Source organism: Haemaphysalis longicornis, unplaced genomic scaffold (genome assembly GCF_048455015.1).
Source record: "Haemaphysalis longicornis isolate Haplotype H1 unplaced genomic scaffold, Haemaphysalis longicornis Haplotype H1 scaffold_3, whole genome shotgun sequence".
Lineage (NCBI taxonomy): Eukaryota > Metazoa > Arthropoda > Arachnida > Ixodida > Ixodidae > Haemaphysalis > Haemaphysalis longicornis.
Window position 1 is genome coordinate 129,884,229 of NW_027526335.1, and position 22,683 is coordinate 129,906,911.

The 22,683-nt window shown below is 51.2% G+C and overlaps 1 protein-coding gene across 8 annotated transcripts in view; it reads right to left on the reverse strand.

The window, feature by feature from the left end:
* LOC144175082 (uncharacterized) overlaps nucleotides 1-22,683 on the reverse strand; it is a 793,144-nt gene that overhangs the window by 21,189 nt on the left and 749,272 nt on the right. For 6 of the 8 annotated variants that reach the window (XM_077704129.1, XM_077704128.1, XM_077704130.1 and 3 more), the window contains 2 exons: nucleotides 2,379-2,483; nucleotides 451-588 (listed from right to left, as the gene is read on the reverse strand). In XM_077704129.1, the coding sequence (XP_077560255.1) occupies nucleotides 451-588; nucleotides 2,379-2,483 (243 nt within the window). The remainder of the gene's footprint in view (nucleotides 1-450; nucleotides 589-2,378; nucleotides 2,484-22,683) is intronic. The other 2 variants (XM_077704133.1, XM_077704134.1) reach the window with 1 other exon arrangement.

A 22,683-nucleotide genomic window follows, 5' to 3' on the forward strand; every position in this document is an offset into this window, starting at 1 on the left:
CAACCTTCTCCGCAATATTTTCATCCGGAGACAAGCCTTAGGGTACAAAAGGATACAAATCGGGGAATATCATGCCACAACGGGGGCTACAGGACCACGACCATGCGGGAAACGGGGTAAAAAATGATTCCGGAGAAAATGGTTCCAAAAAATTAGGCTCCTGAAAATCGGCGGATACAATGGCCCGGAGAAAGTTCCGGAACCGTGGCATCGGAGACCATTTTCTCCTGGCCTTATCTTCCGGAACCGCATTTTCCGGAACCATTTTCTCCTGAATCATTTTTTTTTTTCGGGGATTGTTTTCTCTAGGACATTATTTTTTTTTCCCGGGGCCATTTTGAGTTACGCCAGTCATGCGACAGCCGACAAGACTGCAACGTGCGGAGACTGCAGGCACGGCACAGGGAAGGGACAGTAGTACGGTGCAGCGTGCTCGTCGCGTTCCTTTACCGTGGGCGGCGTGTGCGCGGCCGTGGGTGACGACACGGGCCTCGCCGGCACCCGGGGCAGCGCGGCCTCCAGCATCGGCATCAGCAGAAATCCTTTGGACACTGACGCCGCGGCCATGTACTGACCACTGAGCCGCGCCTACGAGCAATGCACAAACACGCGCGCACCATGTACTGCATACGTACGACGGACGCAGCCTTCGCTCAAAATACTCTGAAGCAGTGTATAAGACGCGTACACAGCCCGGGACTGCAGTAACGATTGCTTCCCTACCCCCGCGGTATACTGAGGCCAGCAGTCCTGTCATAGTCGTAATAAATACATTGAGCCGAAGACTGAATATCGAACTATAAGAAGCAGAAAGAATTTTTAGGCAGGGATCGACCAATCGTCTTTTCGAGAAAAACGTCGTCATCGAAAGTGATGTCTGTAAGCGCATCATGCATTACATTAAGAAAAATGTCGGTCTAACTGCGCGCTCGCTTTGCACAAGTTTTCTTAGTTAGCGTTAGCAGCCCATGTGTATGTCGCGGTCACGTTAAACGTCGCGATTACGACAACTCGGAATAACGCGGTTCGGGAGAAAGCAACGGAACAGACCTGTCCGATTTCACACTTTCTTTCATCAACAAAAACAACCACTAAGGACATCGAAACCTTTGCCAGGCCTCGTCCGCTGCGCCCTCATTCAGAAATTATGAGAGACGTGTCAAGCTTTTCTTTCTGACGTGAGTGCATCGAGTCGCGCTCTGATTGTTCCGGCGCCGTTCACCCGACCGTAAGGACATCTCCGCAGCCCTAATTGCACTCGACTGCCGACCCGAGGCACACAAAGCCGCCCGATAGGCAGTCAGCTGAGGCAGGCGAAGCCATGTGCAGTCTCCACGTCCTCTCACGGACCCTCTCGCACCATTTAACAGCAGCCGCAGAATATGACATAACAGCGGTGACAAAACACCGGAAGGGGTGCGGACAAGCTGGGCATTGACACTGATTCTGATTTGCCATTCGGCTGTTGCACGCAGCTGGACTTGCAAAAACAACCACCGTGCGAAATCAGATTTCCGCTTTCTTTCTGTCTTTTTTGCCAGAATACTTGCAGCCGCTACAGGTCATGGCTCAACATCCCCCCCCCCCCCCCCTTTGCCCTTCAATCTTCAGTCGAGTTCTCCGATGTTCAGTACCTTTCTCTGCGGTTCCACAATCCAGACATCCCCCCCAAAAAGTGGAAGAATCTGATGTCCACAGCTCGCAAGCTCACTCAACTAATTTCGTCATAAATTAAAACCGTTTTTGCGAGTGTACCGTCTGACATTCCAGAACAGCTCGTGTCCTCGCATCAGCCCCCAGTCGCATGCAACTTTTGCGCGGGGCTCTACGGAACCACGGGCCTGCAAGGCCTGTTGCGAACAGTCGGTTTCACACGCGCGCGCGGTCGATGCGTGAGCATTGGCAAGCTCGCGGAAGCATGCAACGGCGGAGCGAATCAATAGCGGCGGCAGCAGCGGGCATTGCACGCGAACAGAGCAGTAGGCCTAGGAGGGACTGCATCGACAACTGCCGCCGCCACTGAGGGGGAACAACTGGGCCGAAGATGAAGGATGGCGGCCTCGAAATTAGCGCCTCCGCTCCTCGCGGGGCATAATTCTGCCATTAGGGAGGCGAAAACCATTTGTCACGGCGGCCAACGCCGCGGACAAATAAGATCGACCGCGGAGCACGCGAAACCCGAACCAGGCAGCGGCCGCCCTCCCCCCGCCCGGTTCCTCTTCCACCGCCGAAGACAGGGGAGTAGCCGGCGCGAGCGCCGACCGACAACGTGTCGCCTTTTCCCCGTCACAACGCTCAGCCCGAGCTCGCTCTTTTCGCTCGAAAACGCGCGCGAGGGGATGCAAATGAGTTGAGGGAGAGAGGGCAGGGAGACTCACTTGCAAGTCGTGCAACTTCTGCTGCTGCTCAAGCAGTTGCTCCTGCTGTCGGCGCAGCTCCTCCTGCTGGTGCTGGTTGGCCAGACCTTCCTGCTCCAGCTGCGTCTGCCAAGGAAGAGGAAACGCGAGCCGTCAACTGGCCGCTCGCAACCGATAGTGGGAAGACAGTCGAGAGAAGAAGAAGACACTTCCTCACTTATCGCCCGGCCCTCTTTGCGACATTTGTTCTTTTATCTGGCCCCGCGTGTAGAAATATGGCAAGAAGGCAGTGAAATGTGCAGTATTTTCCTTCCCATCACCCACGCGGTTGCGATCGATGTTGCGACAGACGCTCATAAAGTCCACGGAAGCGATGTATTTAACAAAGGTACAAGAAGTCGGTGCTACGTGCATAGCTGCTGACGTGGAAGGCGCATGCTGCAGCAGTGCAATGTAGTGAGTTTTTCCCCCTCAACATTCTCACGGCGTGTAAGAGCGGAGTCACTGGCTTGCGTGGAATCCTTTTCTGGAATTTTAAGCTTCGTGCTCAGGAAAATGGCTGCTCAGGCGTTTCCCTCCGCGAGAATACTTTGAGAGGTAAGCATCGTGACGTCATAAGTACCCATATACTGGTACTAAAAAAAAAAAGAAATTGTCCACGTATCTTCACTCCGCTGCAAGGGCCGTCAAAAAGCAAAGATATTCTGCCGCCCCTTACACGTAAACGCTTCTGTTGTTTCCCACGCCCCATTCTCTCGCTCCTCCGATGAAAAAAAAGGTAAGGGTTTGCTCCAGGCAATTCAATTTTCCCGCGTTCAAATGGTCTTACGCCAACCATTGGAAGCTTTTGTTACTGTTGGACCAGGGATACCACCACGAGGTCTAGGCTCGGGCGCGAGCTCTTTTTTCGCATTTTGGGTCGAAATAGTTTTCATAACGTTTTATTTTTAATCGCATATATCAAGCGCATACCTATTCTCGATTAAAAGAACACTGCCTAGTACAAGTTATGTATTGATGTTTTGCCTCGAATATTCGCAACGTTTTTATTTTTTTTTTGCTCAACAATGTTGACAAGGCGAAGTATGGTACTAGATTTAGTGGTTTGCCTATAATTGTTGTTTCAGAATTCCTTTATCCTTAATCGAGGGACAGATGCACAGACAAACAAAAATTTTCAGCTTTAAGTAGCCCAGAATGACTATCGTCTTTAAAAAGGAACGACCTTTTTTTTTTTTGTGATGTTACCAAAAGTTACAAAAGGCCCAGGAAACATGGCACGACAAAGACGCGTCTGAGAGGAAGAATGGCAGCTTGGGTAACACTGTTTCACAAGACACTTGAACGGCAGCGTTGAAAACCGTTCTGCATTGAAAGTACCGAAGTGCACACAAACACCAAATATATATCTGCGGGCGTCTACGCTCACAAATGACCTGCAAGTACTCACCCACAAAAGCATACGCAATCATGCACATTATTAATTCCTGCTCTAACAACTTCGGTTTAATTTTACAAAAAATCAAGCGTGATCTATTCATGGGGTATAACCATCCGCACGCTAAACAAATGATGCCCACTTATACACACTCAGATTGAATCACAAACAGCCGAGGGAAGAGGAGCTGAAGGCGTACTCTTCTTGACCGGTAGTAAGCGCATTTGCGCACGGAACATACTCAGCCTGCAATGACCCCGCTACGAATAGACGGCATACTTGCCCGTTTGTTCACCACATGGCAGACTCCGAAGTGCGCTTTGTCAACGATTATTCTCGCGAACCACTCCGCCGCCGCATATCCGCAAACGATGACGGTCGCGGTATCATGGTAGTGCATGGTCGCTCGCTGCGGCGACCACGTCTCTCGTAGAAGACGAAACGTCCTCGACTGGGAAAAGGCGTCTCACTACTGCTGGGGTGACCACGACCCAGGCAGACGGCCGTCGTGGCGCCGTCATTCTTTTCCCTGAAAGGGTTCACGTCCGCCCCGGCGCGTTGCTTCTCTTTTGTCCGGTGGCGGGCAAAGCCTTGCCGCGGATATGAATTCAAGGAGGTGACGACGAGAGGGGAACAAGGTCAGTGGGAGCGCCGCATTGTTGCTAATGCGCTCCACGTGGGGGAAACAAATGGGGGCTCACAAACGCGCCGCTCCCTTCGCCGAGCCCTGCCGCTGACCCCCCTCCGTCCCCCCCTCTTGTCTAGCCAAACCCGCCCGCGAACTGCCCAGCGCGGAGAGGAAACAACAGGATGAGGGGAAACGACAGGGAGCGGCGACTGCTGGTCGTCGAACTGTGCTACAAGGTCGAACGCACTCCAGTTGTTCTTCTGCAGAAGATCAGAAACAGCGCGACAGTACCAGTGACTCGGCTCCTGGTACAAGGCGTCCGAGGTGAACGAACTCAGCGGAGGAACTCGCACCTACTCCTTTTTTTTTTTTTTTTACTACCGCAAGGATGAAGAACAACGGAGAGGTCAATTAATCATCGGTTCGCCGTGCAAGAAGTTGACTCGTGTTAGGTTCTAATGACACAACTCGTTTCGGGAAATACGCTTTTGTCGCTCGACCCCGGCGCTTTCCTTCGTGCCAGGCATTTCGCAAAAACACTTGTTGCAGGAAAGTTAACTTGAAAAGGAAACTGCTTTCCAAGCGACTGATTCGAAACACACATTTTGATGATGTTTGAATGTTAATGGCGCAAGGCCAACTAGGGCAAAGAGCTCCAAGAAAGTGTTTTGACGAATAGGTGACAAATAAAGAAACACGCATTTTCTAGTTGCCCCAGCTATAGCAGCACGCAGATTTCAAGTGTTCGTTCAAATGAAATCTAAGATATCAGTGCGTCGTTTTCTTCGTGGTAGTTGAACGTGGAAACACTGCAGCCGCTCCCCGATCTACACAACTGAGTGCCGCCACCTCTGCTCGGGAGAGGACGCTTTCGACTCCGAGAGATTTGAGTGTCCGAAACCAGCGATAACAGGGACCGGAAACAGGGAGATAATGCACTTAACGTAAACCCCATGCCAGCCCCGTCAGCAGAAACCGCCTGGCGCGGCGTCTTCCGGCCGCCAACGAAGAGGAAGTGCGCACTGGTTGTTTTACTTTCCAGAGCAAAGTGGAACAACGAGCTGTCGTGGGTTTGGTTATCCGAAACGGAAACGTAGATCGCTGCACAATGTGAGTGCGACAGAGAGAGAGAGAGAGAGCGCAAGGCACTTGAGAAAACGTCGAAGAGAACGTAGGTTCATCCACACTAGCGACCGGTCTTGAAGAGGTGGGGTATCTTGAAGGCAACGTGCACTTTGAAGCCTGGCAAGCTCGCGTTCCTCTTCAGCTGTCTCATATTTCTAACTGTGAACCCCCGGCACAACACTAACACCACAAATCCTCACAAATAATAACGGGAAACGTGGCAAGGCCTCTGATGAAATGGCACGACGCAAGCAATAAAACTTGATTGATGGAACTGCGGTGGATTGAGGAATGCGCTGGCGGCGTCCCGGCAAAACGTTCGCGTGCCCTTTATACGAACGTCCGCAAAACAATGCCCTGCGAACTCAGAAGTACAGAAATTCACCACGACTTCAAGCGCTGCTTCAGGTCGAGAACTCGAAACGCAAAAAATCACCAAGCCGCAAATAAGATGCTGAAGGGCTGGTTGGTATACATTGTACTTCGAAGGAAAATAGGACAAGGGAAGGAACCACAACCACTGTGGTTTGGGGTTCCTTTCTTCGTCCTGTCTTTTGCGCTGTTTTTTTTATTGGTAGCAAATAAGAGCTATATGTAACCGACCCAACGCACGCATTCTGCCTGCATCGTCTCCAGCATTCGCAATGCAAAGTGCAAAAACAAATAAAAAAGCGCGCGGCACCGCGCTCCTTCTTCGCTCCCTACGAGCAGCAGCGGCATTCCTTCGAAGTGACCCCATGGCGGCGGTGCCGGCAGCGATAGACAGGTTAGTTTCATTTGTCCTGCGCCCCGAACGGCCCGACAAGGCGCTGTCCAACGCTCATTGGCGATTACGGGCCCCTCTTCCCGGTCGCGGCGGCCTTTGTTATGGGCGCCGAAGAGCTCCGGGTCAAGCTCTTCTTCCCTTAGAACGACGCGGCGTGACCGCTCCCGGAGCGGATTTGCGTACACCAGGCACCCGTACGGCACAACGAGTTGCGCGAGCCAGAGGAGCCCAATTTGGTACGGGCGCCGCGGGGGCATGAGATCGGCTCGGAGAGATCGGAGCGGCGGCGCGGGGTGTCTCGTCACGACCGGACCACGCGCGCGTTCGCCTCGAGCACGGGGTCAGCGGGGGTCGTCTAATGCCGTACGTGACAGAACTGGCGATGCGAGGCGTTACGTCGTCGGTCACGCCGGGCTGCACGCGTGCGGTTTGCTCCGACCCTTGTTCATTACCTTTCATTAACGCTGCTGTTTCAGCCTAAACTGCGCTTGTTGCGAACCCTCCTCCGCCTCAACGCACGCAGGGGCGAGGGATATCGGGCCCGAAGAACAGGAATGATAGGGTTGAATACGGCTGTAGTGCATCCCTCGATAGGTACGGGAACCTTACTTACGCGTGTATACGATATCAGAACCGGTCAATGGACTAGAGGCTAGCTTGTGGGTGCCGCTCTCGCTAACCTCTTTTTGTGTACGCGTGTTCGTCCGACGTTATTTTTATTCGCACTCTTTTTTTTTTAGCGTTGAACCCTCATCATATGATTATCGATCATCTGAAGCAGCAAGCCCGGCATTACGCAGGGCCGGCCTATTCAGTCTCATTAAAGAACTTTCTCTCGCTCTTTCTCTCTCTCTCTCTCTCGCTCTGAATGTTACGAATCTCAAACTCGTTCGGAGCTAAGCATGGTCGAAAGTGTGCTCAGTTGGTTTGGTACTGTTTGCTGGTTAGTCAACACTAATAATCGAAATTGAGGCCTCGAAATCGGCATGGAAGAAGGCGTTTTTAGAGCGTGCGTGTATCCTGAAACTATACGCCACGTAAGTATTGCGCGAGTCTGATAATGACGGTTCTGAGTACTGGGAGTATAGTGCAGAGTACTCGGATAAAAAGCACCGGTTCGCTGTTCCTGTTCTACTGCGTAATACCTGAGGCAAATACCTTCGACCTCAAACAGAAATAAGGATGTTCTTCAAGGCAACGCTGCGAAAGTGCTCAGTGGCTGAAGCTTTGCGCCGCGGAGAAAGGCGTATACGGTCAAGCTAAAAACGTATATTCGTCAGAAGACTTCAACTAAAGCGTAGTCATTACCCCAGAGTATATCCGCGGAACGCAAAACCACATATTCGGTTTTTGAGAATGTAGATAGGTAAACATGAGAAAACTGCGTCGAGAATGTCTAAAAAAGCTATTGCTTTAGCTTCAACGCGTAAGCAATCAGTGCTTAACTGCTCCGAGCTGTTTGTTTTTGTACATATTTCCCTTGTTTATTGCGACTGGAGAAACAGGTGTCACGGCGTCATCGATAACAGTTTAGAACACCGCCTTGAAATATTAAAAATAGTGTCACGGGAAGACGAAGACCAGATGGGCCAAAACTCAGGAGAAGAAGAAAAGGAGGTCAAGCTCGAAGGCTCTCTCATCCGCCATCGTGTACACAGTGGAAATATCCCGCTGGCATCTCCCATGGTTCATTTCCTGTGTACTGACGCCACGTAAAAATAACCTTATTTTGACCCCTTATGTAGACAAGATTTATGTTTCTTTGTGATTCTCCGCGGAAAAATTGATACTACAATAAGGCTCGCCTCTCTCTTTTTTTTCTTCTTTTAGCTAGCGAGCGAGTGTTGGTGGGGCTGATTCTACACTCAAGGAGGCTCAAGCTTTGGCTGACATGTGTTTCTCATTTATGCATGCCAGCAGGGTCAACTGCTATCTCCGCGACAGTGGAAATGCCCCTGAACACGTCCATGGTCACGTTGAGAGCAATTTAGATGTCTTTACATGTACTTTTGTTCTCTATACCGGCCGTTATTTCCATTCCTCGAACCAGAATTCACTGACCATTCTTTTTGAAAAGCGAGTTGTCAATTAGGCTCTGAATCGTAGTTTGCGAACAGTAGGTATGGTGGTCTCCTTGTGGCTTGACGCACAGTACGCACGAACTTGCAAGGCCTATCTTATTTCGGACGACAGAACTATAAATTTTTCCTCTAATCATGTTTGAGATGCGGAACTGATTTGTGTTTCGCCGGCACGATCGGTGGCCTCGACGGAGGCCTTGCATTTCCGCAGCAAACAATCCTGCATGCGGAGAGCACGGAGCAACAAATAAAAAAAAAACGAAAAGATGCAATAGTTAATAGAAGAAACAAAAGTTAAGCCTCATAAGTTACTCGGCACAGCTGTACCTAGTCTTGGGTGTACTGACTCATTTTTAGTGCGAACACGTCAGTATACGCCATTGTTCTGACGGTTGCCACTACACAGGCAACGACTTTACAAGCTGCGAGAAATGTACCATTGAAATTGGCAAGAAATGCAAAGAGCAATGGATTTACGCATTGATGACAGACAAAGCCAAGCTCTTTCTTGGGTGTAGGCCCGTTCGTCACATGGCGTTTCGTCATAGGCCGGTTCCTAATAGACCATTTGGTCATAGGATCATTCGCCATAGGACATTTTGTCACTTAGGAAAGTTCGTCACAGGAACAGGAAAACAAAATTTGCGGTGTGTTTTAGACGTAAGTGGTGATAAGGCATCTCTCATTCTCGTTTTTACATGTTGCGTATTGGTTACTCATTAAGAAAGTGTAATTATAACTAATTTGCACACGTTGTTCTCACAAACTACGTGATTCTCGCAACCCTTTTTCAGCAATCTGGAGCTAAGAAGTTTTGTACTATATCTTTACCTACCCGTGTGACACATTTCCCTTAGAAGGAGAAGTAAGACAAGAAAGAGACAGAGTATTAAACTACAAAATTAATTTCAACCACCACCTGCAAAAAAAGCAAGAGGGAAGGCCGACCCACCAAATGCCAAAGGCACAACCTGGTACGAGTTATCAGCCGCTAACCCTCTCCCCTCCCCCCCACTCCCCACCTTCTCGACATCCGCCCAAAATTAAACTACCAGACGAAATTTCCAGCTAGAAGGTCGATGCAACCAATTTCCCTATTACGGGAACACTTGGAACCAGATGCCTCCGACCAGTTTCCTCATCACGAGTCGGCTGTGACGAGTGGGCTTGTTCCCATGGAGGGTGCCCAAGCCGCCGCAACACTGAAAATGGGACGCGCGTTCTTGTAGCCCGTCTTTAATCTGCCTGAATTTTTTGTCTAGGGTTGTTGAACTCTATCCATATTCTTGATCAACCCAGGTCACCCTACTTGCCCACTCTGGCTTGCAATCTTTGGTGAACTTTCCCAGATGTACGGCAGAAAAGAGGGAAAAAAAGAAAACATGTATGCCTCGCTTGTCACTTTTGAAAAGAACCGTCCTACTTACTTCGCTGAGACCCACATGCGCACAAAAAAAGAAAGCACGTGGAAATTCGTTTTGTGCACCTATGACGAACTTTCCCATGTGTCGAACGGGCCTATGACGGTGACCAAACGGCCTATTACGAACCGGACTATGACGAAAGGCTATGTGACGAAAGGGCCGTATCCCCTCTTTCTTTCTCTAATTTGGAGTTATCGCAGCTCTTACTCAATGTATGAGGTCTCAGATGACAACAGCGTCTACATTAAGAGCTATACCATTGACTTGTTTCACATGTGAACGCCTAGCTTAACTTCGTCCCGATGTGCGTAGAAAAAAATGGTTCCAGAACAAATAGAATCGGAACAAATCTAACGTATCAAGCTTTTTTTATGTAAACCACGGGCTCTCCTGGCAGTTCTTGACAAGTCACCGTAAATTTTCAAGTGTAGCCGAGCTATGGTAATGGCACGGGCAGTCGAAGTGCCCGAAGTGTAAGAGCTTTACGTTATCCTCGTGTTTTTGTTTTCGTTGTCTATTGAAAGCCCGCTGAACGCTTGAGCAAGCATCACTTCATTTCCTCCTGCAGTGGATGAAACACAAACTTTGCACAATCTTTTCGAAACACGGTACCCAAACAGAACACCCTCGGAAACACAACACGTCGTGCGCTCGCTAAACTTAGCATACATATCAGTGAGGCAGCACATCGGTCAGACCGAAATGGCGAGACAGAGGGAGAGAGAGAAACTTTATTGAGGAGTCCAAAGGGGTTAAGCTGAAACAGGAACGAGCCACGCGACAGTTATTTTCCCCCAAGTCAGCGGAGAGACTGAACTTCCCAGGCTCGCGAAGAGGACAGACGCACGAATCCTTTTTTTGTCAGCGTCCAGTAAGGACGAGCGCTGTCATAGGCCTCGATGAGTGCGCTTCGGAACGGCTCAGCCTCCGCGGGAGAGGATGCCGTAGGGAAGCCCGTGTCTTTCGAGCGGCGGGCGCGCCTGGACAGTGTTTTCTCGGATGCACAGCGGAGTGCTCTTTGTTTACCAGCGCTCGGCTATTTCCAGCTCGTAATCTCAATGCGCGCGGCCCGGCCAGGGGAAGGACCCCGCAGCAGTCGTCCTGCGGTTGGTCGCTCGCGAGGCCGCAAAAGCCGCTGGAAGGACGGCTCTGTCTCTAGAGTTCTGCTTCGTAGGCCGGGAACGAAGGCACCTTAATTCTCGTCACCCAACAACATGACGTCTCCGGAAATAATGCTCTGAATATGCGCATACGTCCACTGGGAGACAAAACGAGCTTTAATGAAAACGCAGGGTAGGAATGGAAAGCGTGGATGATGACAAAAAGAAAATGACGTACTGTCCGACTGCTGAAGGACAGGAGAAAGCTTACGACTCAAAGAAGGTGAAACATGTCTGCGTACACCCTCGTATTAAGACGTTGCTCCGCACTTTCAAGCCGGAAGCAGCGATCCCACATTGAACGCCCCGCCCCCATTCACTTCCTCACCCTCACCTCATTACCATTCCTACTGTCGACTCGCGAGAAGGAGTATTCATCCGGTTTCTCCAACCAAACCCCGACTGCATTTGTAGCTACAAAACTTCGAGCTACAAAGCGGTGCTGGGGCAAGATAGAAGGCCCCCTAAAATTCTACACACCGAAAATTTCCCTCGAGCTTTTACTTACGATGACGAAGAACATGATAATGATGATTATGATGATAATAATAACGATTACGATTGGGGACGCCTCCACGTATGAACGGACCCATTTTTTCTTGTAGCCGGGCGTATACATCATATTCGATGATAAAAATCGCGGTCGCACCCTCGAAATCTCAAAGCAGTACTAAATTCGGTGCCATTAGAGGGAATGACGGAGCGGTTGCAAAGGCGCCTCTCCACTTCGAGGCCCAAGTGTGCAACCCTCCAAGCCTCTCGTGCGTAACAGCTAAGGTTTACTCGCAAACTAACAACCCGTTACAAACATCGCTGTTAAAAAAAGAGCGAACAAAAGCTTAGCCACGAGCGGCACACGGAAGAAGCCCCGCGATAGCGCCCGCGGGTCGACGGGCATGCAGATAAGAGGCGACCCTAATTGAAGGTTACGTGGCCATCCGCGGGCACTACGGAAGAGGCTGCACAGGCCACGATCGGAGGCATTCGCGCGCTAGCGGCTACTGTTTCAGTCTGACCTTTTCCAAGAACCCTGTGGACACGGACGGGATCATCGAGATAAGCGATGGTCGCTCGCGCACGTTATAATTGCAGCCGGTTTATTATAACCAGAGCACCGAATTTCGGAGAGCCAAGACCCGGCGAGTGGCCAGACCTTAGATGGAAGCGTGCAATTTTGCGGTCAACTCGCTTAAAGTGGGCGGGCGGGCGCAATTTGGGCGATATGCTGTTCCTATACTTTTGGGGGCGATTTTTTGATCTCGTGTGCCGAGAGGGGTATACGAGGAGCCTTCCAACATCCAGAAAATGCCGCCTTGGTGTGCTCCTATAAGAGAGAGTGATGCGTATTTAATGATTTCTGAATAGTCAGCCCTCCTGAGCGCAAAACTTGCTACGTCAGATGGATGAAAAATATTGGTGCAAAATGAAAGAAAAGAAAATTACGGAATGAAAAAAAAAAAAGAGGTAAAAGATACAGCAAGTTTTTCCCCTTATATGGGCGCACGTACAGACGTTTAAAGCATATCCTCTAGTCCGGACTCATGCAGGAATTGTTTGCAGGCGAAACAAATTGTAACAAAGATTTTTCTTGTAACGCAACGGTCAGTCACAAGCGGTGAAATCACGCGCTAGTTCAGGGGCAAAACCTCATGAAGCGTAAAACATTCGTCGCGGCTCCGCGGCGCACAGAGACAGGCACACTGTAGCTGATGATCGTGTGAACGATACAGCTGTTGACCTCTTCGTAGTTCGTGGGTTGACCTCTCCTTTTGGTTGTTCGACGGGGCAAGAAATTTAAATGGCAGCGCCGGTAAAGCGATAACTTTTGATTTTTGTTTTTTACTTCAGCTACATTGTGGCGACTGGCTCTGTCCTGCCCGGTACAGTTGCAGGTTCGGTCTGGCGATGAAGCACTGAAGGGCTCTTCAGGTCCTGGGTTTAACTCGCTTTAATCTACCGACGACGACATCTAGTTACATTGAAAACATACGATCTAAAGGTTAATCACTATTTCCGCACATGAAATTACACATACCTGACTCGCGAGTGTCTCCCGGCATCCGCCCTCGTTCGCTCGACTCGGTCGTCCAATCTAGACTCTATTCGTTGGGTCTCTAGCTTTTCGTCTCTCGCTCTCCTCCAAGCACCGTGAACTTTAATCTTATTACACAAAAACCACGCTTCCAAGTGCGAGTCACAACAGAGTGAGGACGGCCTACTAGCTAACACACACTAGGCCGCTGATTGGCCACATCAGCACTCTCACTCAAAAACGCCAACGTAATCATCAAAACACAAGTACAATACTAATAAAACCAACCAAGTAAAGGCAAATCTGAGGGTTGACCATCGACCCTCGGGCGGCCCGTCTAGAGTATTGTCCTTACGACGAACATGCCGAGATTAACGCCGACAATATTCCGTTCTTTGTCAACAGGTGGCGCGTTGACAAAAAAGAGCTGTCACTCCCTTGTCAGATCTCTCCGCTTTTCCTGTGCACCTTGAACTTCTTTATTAAACGGCCTCATGCACAGAGGCCGTTCAACTTGGTTCCCGTACAACCAAGGTATAACGGATAAATTAAATGCATTTAAGTTGGATGTTTGGATTTAAAATCGAAAAACAAATGTAAACATGCCAATTAAACGCGATAATTACACAGAAAACAACTCAATAGAGAACACCAGATGTATACACAAAATCGAAAAATTATTATCGCCGTATTTGCTGCTGAATTTTTGTCTGCGAGTGTGTGAAAATGCGACATAATGTTTGAGAGGTTAGTATTGTTGAATATTACCGTTAATTAGGATTGCTATTTCTTCTAAAATTTTTAATGTTTCTGTATTTCTATTAGCTGAGGTTTCCTGCTTGCGAGATTATTTATATAGACGGTAAAAAGCTTTTCTCTGTGTTCTATTGTTATGGGGCAGTCCCTTGGCCGAAGCTGTCAGCTGACGTAGGTTGCATTTACATTCGTTTTTGTTTTAAATGTCCAACCTGTGCTTCTCCAGACACCGCGGCGTGCATCTCTCTAGTCATATTTCTGACCCCTAGAACTGACCTCACAACTCCCGCCCGTTACGAGCATGCCAAACTGAACAGAGACATAGTCTACCGGCTTCAGCTTCTGAGGACTATTGTGGGTCCCCTCTCGCCGGGAAAAAATGGCCGGCTATACTCCCTCATTCGAAGTTTGTGCGCAACGCGAACTGCAGCCTTCCGGGTCACTACGCAGAGCTTCTGCGTCTCAGGAAGAGATCGCGTGATCAGCAACGCACGGCGGCGCGCGCTACTCTGCCGCTATCTTGCGACGCGTAGCCGCCGACGAGCATGTTGTAAATCGTGTTTGAACCTCCCGCGCAAATGTCAGCGATGGTACGCCTCTTCGTCGGCGGCGCGAACTGCGTCTCAGGAAGTGAACGCGTCATTGTCGAGAGCACGACGGCACGCGCTGCTATGGCGCCATCTCGCAGCGCGTCACCACCGCCCAGCATGTCTCACTGCCTCACCCTCACACTTCCGCCATTTATCGCCGCCGAGGGCCGTCTCACACCGCTCTCCCGCCCTCCCCCTCACACTTTCGCCACATTTCCTCGTCCGTTTTCTTTCTGTCTTCGGTTCTCCCTTCGTTCGCTCGGTAACGAGGACAACACCGCCGCCAAACCACAGTAGCGGGCGCCAAAGTTCTGCGCCCTAAAAACACAAAGGAGAGTACCCAAGGTTTTGCGGAATTTCCTCGCGCCCCTGGTGCCTAAGTCAGCTCGGCCGGCATAAAAGCAAGGAAAGACAAAGGAGCCACATAGGCTAAACAACAACAATAACTGATTTGCCGGCGGTCTTAACTGAGGGCCTAGAACTTAGCAGCTTGTCTTCCGTCCAAGCAGCTTTCAAAAGCATACATGCCTTCCTCTTATATACAGTTGGAAAAGAGATGGCATATGGCCGTCTTCGCAACAATATCAGCATTTTCTTTTTTTTTTTTACATTGAAGCATCCAAGACGGGTATTTGGGATCGGCGGACCGTCCGTAATCGAGTGTGGGATGCCGATTCCGTTCGCTCCTTATGGTACTGTTCATTGTATTCCGGTTAAGTTCAGCCGTGATATCAGCCGACCCGCCAGAAGCGCACTCGTCGTAAACGACGAACTGCTTATAGCTCTGTGCAGATGGCAGGTTTCAGTTTTATTTCTTTCAAATTTACTGAACCTGACGGTGGAAATTCCAGCCTGTTTCCCGTCTGTGGAGTCCCACCCACCCAGCCATCAGCCGTCGACCGACCCCGCCCATTGCCTCCTTCCAGATACTGCATGCACTGCATGCGCCATTCCGATGTAGCACTCTACAATTTCAAAGCTCGAGTGACCCGATCGCCGACCGGAAGATCACCCAGCAAACGTCTCGAACGCGGCCATTCGCAAAATTGCCGCAGCATCTCCAGCTCCAGCTCAAGCTCGAGGACCAGAAAAAAAAAAATAATAAGAGAGAAAGGACAAGGATGAACATGCGGAGTCGCGGTGATAACCTCCTGCAGGGGTAGCCGCCCTGCGGGGACGGGGTGGGGTCGATTCACTCCTTTGTTCCAGGGGCCCCGAGCGGACCATAAAATATTGTAATGAGACATTAGCAATTGCGTCGTCGCTGTCTCTGCTGCAGCCGCGGTGGCGTAGCTCGCGGTGCGCCACTGCGGCCCCTCCTGTTCCTCCGCCGCGGCAGCGCAGCACCGGTGCCGCTCGCGCCGCGGGCCGCGGCCACGAGTATTAGATGGGGCCGGCAATTACGACCCGTGCCGGGACGCAATTATCGGCAGCTCCTTGGGGCCGGCCGCGCGAGTCATCGAACAACTTCTCGGCACGCATTAAGAAGAGAGGCTGCGGCGGGGGCCCCCAAAAGAATAATGGTGGCCGGCCATTACTCGAGCCTTGAACTGCATTTATGCACGGCGGCGACGACGATTTCCAGGCGGTCAGCGCGTCGGCGATGGCATGCCGCTCGGGGCGCTGGATGGCGAGATTAAGTGTCCGGCTCTGCCGCCCGGGGCGGGCTTTGTTGTTGCTGGCGCTGGACGTCGTCGGACATGCCAGCCTTCCCCTCCACGTGTCCAAGGAGAAGGGTACAGTCCTGTAGCCTGCGCGGTTGGCGGTGAACTCGACGAAGCTTGCTTCGCTTTATCCATAAGCTCGCACCATTAGCGCGCTCTGGGCCCCGGTCATCTGTCAGCACTGCAGCGAGCGAGCACTGCAGGCTGTCCCGCCGATCGGACGATCAGAACCTGTTGAAGCGCCCCTTAAAAACTGTTCAAAGTGTAACGGCTTCCGCTCGAGACGTATCAATTCCGAGAACACCGCGTTATGAGCGATTGCGCGGCTTTGCAGTTACGCGAACACCACGCGAAGTCCCCAGAAACCCGCGGCTAAGTTGCTGCGGGGATTGATATACAATGTTCTATGGATTTCACATGAACGAAAAAACACTGAATCACAATACCATTCGCAAGGTTACTCGTAACGAAATATTTTTTGTAGTCCACGCACTGGAAGAGACAAAGAACTGCTGCCTGTATTGTCCATCTGAATGATTATACGACCACGCAGAAGCGGTGAAAGCATCTCCGTAATTTGTGCGAGGCCACTGTTAACGTCACCACTATCCACTCGGTGCGATCAGCGCTAACTATGCCTCGAGACTTCTGGCTCTGCGGTCTTCACCGGTGGTGTCCGAGCTACATCGGTCGGCCTGTTGTCCTTCATTCTTTCCAGCCCCGAAACCTTTTTGATGGGGGTTCCTCCCCGTTACACTGCCACGCCATCATTACAGGCTTCCTACCTTGGACCTTCGACACATTCACAGTCCACGTGGTCGTTCACACCCTCACCCGGTCTCGCTCCTTGCCACTCCCCGTGTCCAGCTTCTCGCCCCTGTTTTCACCGTTAGGAGCACCGAACGCCAAGAAAGACAAGCACGCGCGGTTCTTCCCGTTGCATGTAACGACTCGTTGGATCTAGGGACTCGGATGGATCTAGTGACACGGTTGGACCTCTTGACTCGTTGGATCTTCTGACTCGGGCATCACGCGGCCTAATGTATCTCCTGACTCGTTGTATCCATTGACCATAAGCGTATGCAGAACAGGCTGACGCCACCAACAACAAACAAAAGGAACGATTAAGGGTACAACCAAACAAGGCTTTTGGCACGAAACCGACCAACAAAGAATTCTCCGCCAAGACCCTAATGTCGCTGCGTCGTAGTTCCACTCGTATTTGTTTGCGCAAGACGCGTGGCAGGCAAAACGGGCGTGGCACTTCTGGAACGGGCAAATGCGGCGCTACACATTGGCAACACATTCAACGAGCAACAAAGGAAACACGGGGGGCGACACGAAGCGACAAAGGGCACAACAGGGGAAGAAACGAGCGGTGCCGGCCTGCGCGCGCACTCGAAGTGGCACCCCCCTCGGAAGATGGCAGTAATCCGCTGCTTCGCGCAGCCTGTAATCTCTGGCGGCAGGCAGGACCTCTACGAGCGGGGCCGAACACCCAGAGGGGCCGTACGCCAGGTTAATCGAATGAAGGAGCGCGCGTCCGGGCACGCGGCGAAGTGCGCCAAGAACGACCCCGCTGGGACAGCACCGGGGACGCAGCTCGATCATCGACGTGCTGCTGCTCGCGGCCGACAGATGGCAGTGGCGCCGCCTAGGCCGTTTTATGACAGTGTAGGCACACATTCCGGCCAAACAATCCGATTTCACGGTGGTAATTTTTTGCCACTACGGTAGAGTACACGTGACAAAGGTGTATTCATTCATTACGGAGCTGTACGCGTATCCATTTCAAAACCGCGTGCGCGCGGTCTGAAAAGCTGGGTGGACGTGACGCGCTGTATTGCCGCAACATGTCGACGTGAGTCAGCGAAAGTGGTGGTAAATTACGTAATTGGCGATTACGACTTGGCGCGAAACGACGATATATTTCAAATTAAATAACGAAAGGCAGATGTGCGCTTTGCTGGCCGTGTGTTGGAAAAATTAACAGAAACGAAAAGAAAAAAAAAAGCATTGGGACCGAACACTTCGTCGAACGCAGTTTTATCGATATCGCCGTGGCCACGGCAAAACATTGCCAACCTGGAAGAAAAAAAAAAAAAAAACATTTGCTTCAAACGCCAAACTTCGGGTTGCATTTCGACGCACGGTGATATGAATTCGTCACTTGAGGCCTATGTTGGTTCCAGTATGAACTTGGAAGCAACTAAAAACGTAAGAGCCTGAAGGAGAAAGCATAAATTCACCATCTTCTCACGAGAAGTGAGGTGATTTAGGCTCACGAAGGAATATCGGGGGGACAGGACAGAATTTGCAGTTAGTTTCATTTATATTAGTGGAGTTCATTCCTGACAGTATTTTCTGATGTGTCCATTTAAAAAAATATCCATCCGAGCTCGAGCTTTCGCGTCATTCGAGCGGACATGAATCCCACGCAACTTCCGGTAAAGCACGTTCTCTGCTCTATGTTTTGGCTGCTCGTACTGGACGTTCTCATTCCATCAACCTGAACCCTTACAAAACGAATACGTGTTACAGACTATCATGGCAGAGCAAAACAAACGAAACAGCGAAGATCCCCTCAAAAAACAAGGTGGAGTGACACAAACGAAAACGAAAGCAAATAACCGTGGAAGCCCCGCAGTGCCCGCGGCGAGAGAGGGAGCGGCTCAAACCCACTGTCCTTCTGCAGCTTTCTCTCCCTTCTTCCAGGGCCCGTTGCCTAGCCCCGTCGCTCGGCTCGAGGAGACCTGGCGCCAGAATGCGGCGTAAACATCCACGAGTGCCGCGCACCTCCACCACCACACGCCCAGCCGATCGTCTCTGAAGGGAAACATTTGTCTCTGCTTTTAGAGGCGCGGTCCGCGCACGCCCAGCACACAACTCGAACCGCACCGGAAGGCGACACCAGGCGCATCCGGTCAGTACTCAAAGCGCGCCCCGGCACAAACACATTGTAGAGACGACGTGACCGTCCTTGGCCCCCGAGTGGCTTCGTCGTCCGCTTTCCTGCTTTCGGTTCAACGTGGCACGGTCACCAGTCGCGCGACGCGTCGCGGAGGAAAAAGACAAGAGGATGCCGAGTCCTAGAAGGGGGTGGAACCAGAGGAGGGGGAGCTCCAAGGGCGGTGGTGCCGAAACCGAAGAGATTGACGGCGCTGATAAGCGAACAAAGCCGGAAACAAAAGGCGGAGCGGAAGCACGGACCAGCAGGAACCACAGTGGGCGCAACAGGCCTGAGGAGCGTCTCTCGTTTCCTCTTCCTTCCCCTCGTTTATTTGCTCCCCCGCCTCCTTTCTTCCCCCTCCTGCCCAGAGCTAATAAAAAACGGGAATTGCTCTTTCAGGGTAACGGAAAAAAAAAAAAAAAAACCAGAGAGGTGAGGAGGAGGAGAGGGGAAGGGGCTTTTAACAAGGGACGCATTTCGTCCTCTGGGTCATCTTTGAGAGCGGCTCAGAACAAATCAGATATCCGTTGAATAATGTGTGCGTTTTGCTGCGTAATGTGTGCGTTTACCTTCCCCTCCAGACCGTGCGGACTGTAGAACAATGAGGTTTTCTGTTGACATAAAATGTGCGAATGGTGAGCACTATTTTTTTTTTTATTTTCTCGCAGTTTTATTTACCCGAGTTGCAAGCGCTGCGCGCGAAGTGGTCAAGTCGAGACGACGGAGTTGCAGGATTAAGTGTGGTTTATTACGCCGAAGGAGTCGCCATGGCAAATTTTTCTTTCCCGCGTAAAAAAGAAAATAGAAACACCGGGTCATCTCCACTATAACGTGAAACCTAGGGAGGGGCGAGTGTATGATGCGGCTGCGATGTACGATGCGGTTTCGAAATTATGACGAAGTGTATAATGCGGTTTCGGTGCTGAGCGCTCGGTGTCTTAGGCCTTGGCTCCTTGGCGTTTTTGCCCACGGAGGTGAAACTGTTGGGGGGAGGGGGGGTAGAGGTATACAGTTTTGTTGTGAAAGTCTCGTGTCTGAAGCACGAAGCGTTATAGCACGAGGCGTCGGAAAACGAGTGCCCCGACGTGTTCTTTTATAGTACGCGTTTTTGCCCATGGAGATGAAACGTTCTAGCGCGAGGCATTGGAGAACGAGTGCTCCGGGGTTTTAGTACCGTGACTACATGAGACGCCAATTGTCCGAGCCCCTAAGGTGCTTCGCACTTAAAAGACATGGTATTGATCTGCACGCGACGGTGATGGCGGCTTTGATGGTTTGTCGGATCGCTGATAGACGTCTTACTTCAGCAAAGCTGCTAAACTTTGCTAATCAAAGCCGATCGCGGAGGCCATGAGCGGTGCCGGGTCGGGCCGTCGAACTTCCGCCGCCGGTCAGCGTAGGTTTAGAATCGCGACATATATCTGATCGCCGTTTTTAAATCAGCGCTGATAACAATTTTGAGCCCAATTTTTCACCATACTAACTTCTTCGTTCTCGCATGTGTAACTTATTTTGCGCGATCAGATTGATTTGGACACAGGCGCGGCCGGCGTGTGCGCGGACCGTTTCCAAGGGCAGAAAGCGCGTCACGATTTCCTGCTTTATCTGTTTCTTGTGAACGAAGCGCGAAATCTGCAAATTTAGCCCAGCGATCGTCGTAGTTGACCTGGAAACGAGTCGCAGGTTTCGCTTCAGCCGCGATATACGCCAAAACACCCACAAGCAACTTGCCGGCTACCGGAAACTGGTAACGCCGGAAATGCGATCCCAGAACTTTCAGATACGACACGGGGCGGCGCTAGTCTCCAATGTGCATGCATGCAAACGCAAACGCGTCTCATTTGCCCGATTCGACGTACCAATGCTATACGTTAGTGTCGCATTCATGTAAACGCGCTTCATGTCAACAGCAGGATCCATCACACAGTACGCTCTTCGATGAGACCCGTAGTTAGGGCGGCGTCAGCTTGTGCACCGCATTCCTCAAGAAGATGCGAATCAAGCCCAGAACTAGAGCACCCAAGACGAGCCCCGGAATTCGAGCTGCCCTTGTCTGAGGCGCAGATGCTTTCTTCTTCGGCCCTCTTTGTCCCCGCGCGCAATCCGATAGGCGCCAGACTCTTGCGCCGGTTCGCAGAATTCTTCGGCGGCGACTGTCACTCCCGCTCTCGCCGCTAAAACAGAAAACCGCCAGCCGAAAGACAAGCGACGAAGAGAGAGAGAGAGAGAGAGAGAGAGAGAGAGAGAGAGAGAGAGAGAGAAGAATGGAAAGAGAACAGCGAGAGAGTTGGCGGACGGACGAAGATAAAAGGCGGAAGCCGAAGAAGAAAGGCTGCTGTCGCGGATGACAAACGTCGGTTCTCGGTAACGGAACCACCGAGGGAAGCAGAAAAGCTAGAAGAGCAGAGGCGTTTCGCCAAAACCGCGCGCGAAGCCGGCTGTCGTCGAAGAAGCAATCTGGCCTGCCCGCCCGGACTGGCCGGGTGGGTCCGTTCTTCCCTGGGTCCTTCCTGCCGCCCCCGCCGTCTTCACTACTACCCCTGCCTGCCGGCCCAGCTGTTGCACTCGTGTGCTGGCGGCTGCGGTGGGAGAGCCGGCCCGGCGATTGACAGAGACGCGGTCAGCACCCCACGGCCTGCGAGCCTGCTCATCTCGCTCGATCGGGGCAGCCGCACGGGGGCGCTTTGTTTCTGAGTGTGCACGCACTCATTCTCGACTGCAGTCGGTTCATTACTGAGAGCGGAAGAGAGCGGCGCCGGGAAAGGAAACAAGAATTGCCCTCGTGTCTCAGCTGTGTTCCTTTTTTTTTTTTTGTACGCAGCAATTATACTTTGTTCGTACCGTAACGCATTCATACGCAGCTCGTAATTCATGTTTCGGTTATCAGCGTTCAGCGACAATGCGTCCGCGCGAACGCCCACAAACCAAGAAAAGAAACACTGACGGAGATACAAACTGGTATGCGCGCGAATTCCGCAGTTCTATTTTATTCTCATACACCACCTTCTCTGGGACTGTGCCGGGCTCTCCGAGGAACGCCGTAGGTGTCTACCTCCTCACGTCACGTCCCGTCAAGAATAAATACGAGCGATGTGAAAGAGACTTTAATGAGCCTGTGGAGATTTGCTGGACGTACAGGTTTAGTGAAAATGACCTAAATCTAGTGGTCCGTGTGCGGGGCGGACACGCGTTGTGACTGAACCCCATCCGCCCACTAGTTTATTTCCCCTCCCCTTCAACCCGCACGAGGCGTTCGACCTCTTCCTTCTGAATAAATTCATTCATTCGTTCATTCCTTCGTTCATTCACTCACGGAAAGTAATGGAATGGCTCCTTGATCGTTGTAAGATTTTCTCGCGCTCACACTGGTCGCGTGAAATCTTGTAGGAAAGAGCACAACTTGCCTTTCGTTTTAATTACAGTGTACTTTCTTTTTCCTGTCGTGCAATCCAATGTAACGTGTATGCCTAACCAACAGAACGTTGCATCTGTCGGTTATATATGTACTAACACCTTGCCGCAAACACGCCTCGCGGTTTTCAGCGCTGCATAAAGTGGACATGTATAGCCCGTGCCAGCGGATCTAGTAGCTTCCGACTGTCTTGCCTACTTGTTGTGGAAGTGTAAGGAATAAATGTTTATTTCACGAGCCTTGGGCACTCGCCCGGTGGAAAGAGGTGCTTAAACTGTTGGCCAGGTGCCTGAATCGAAT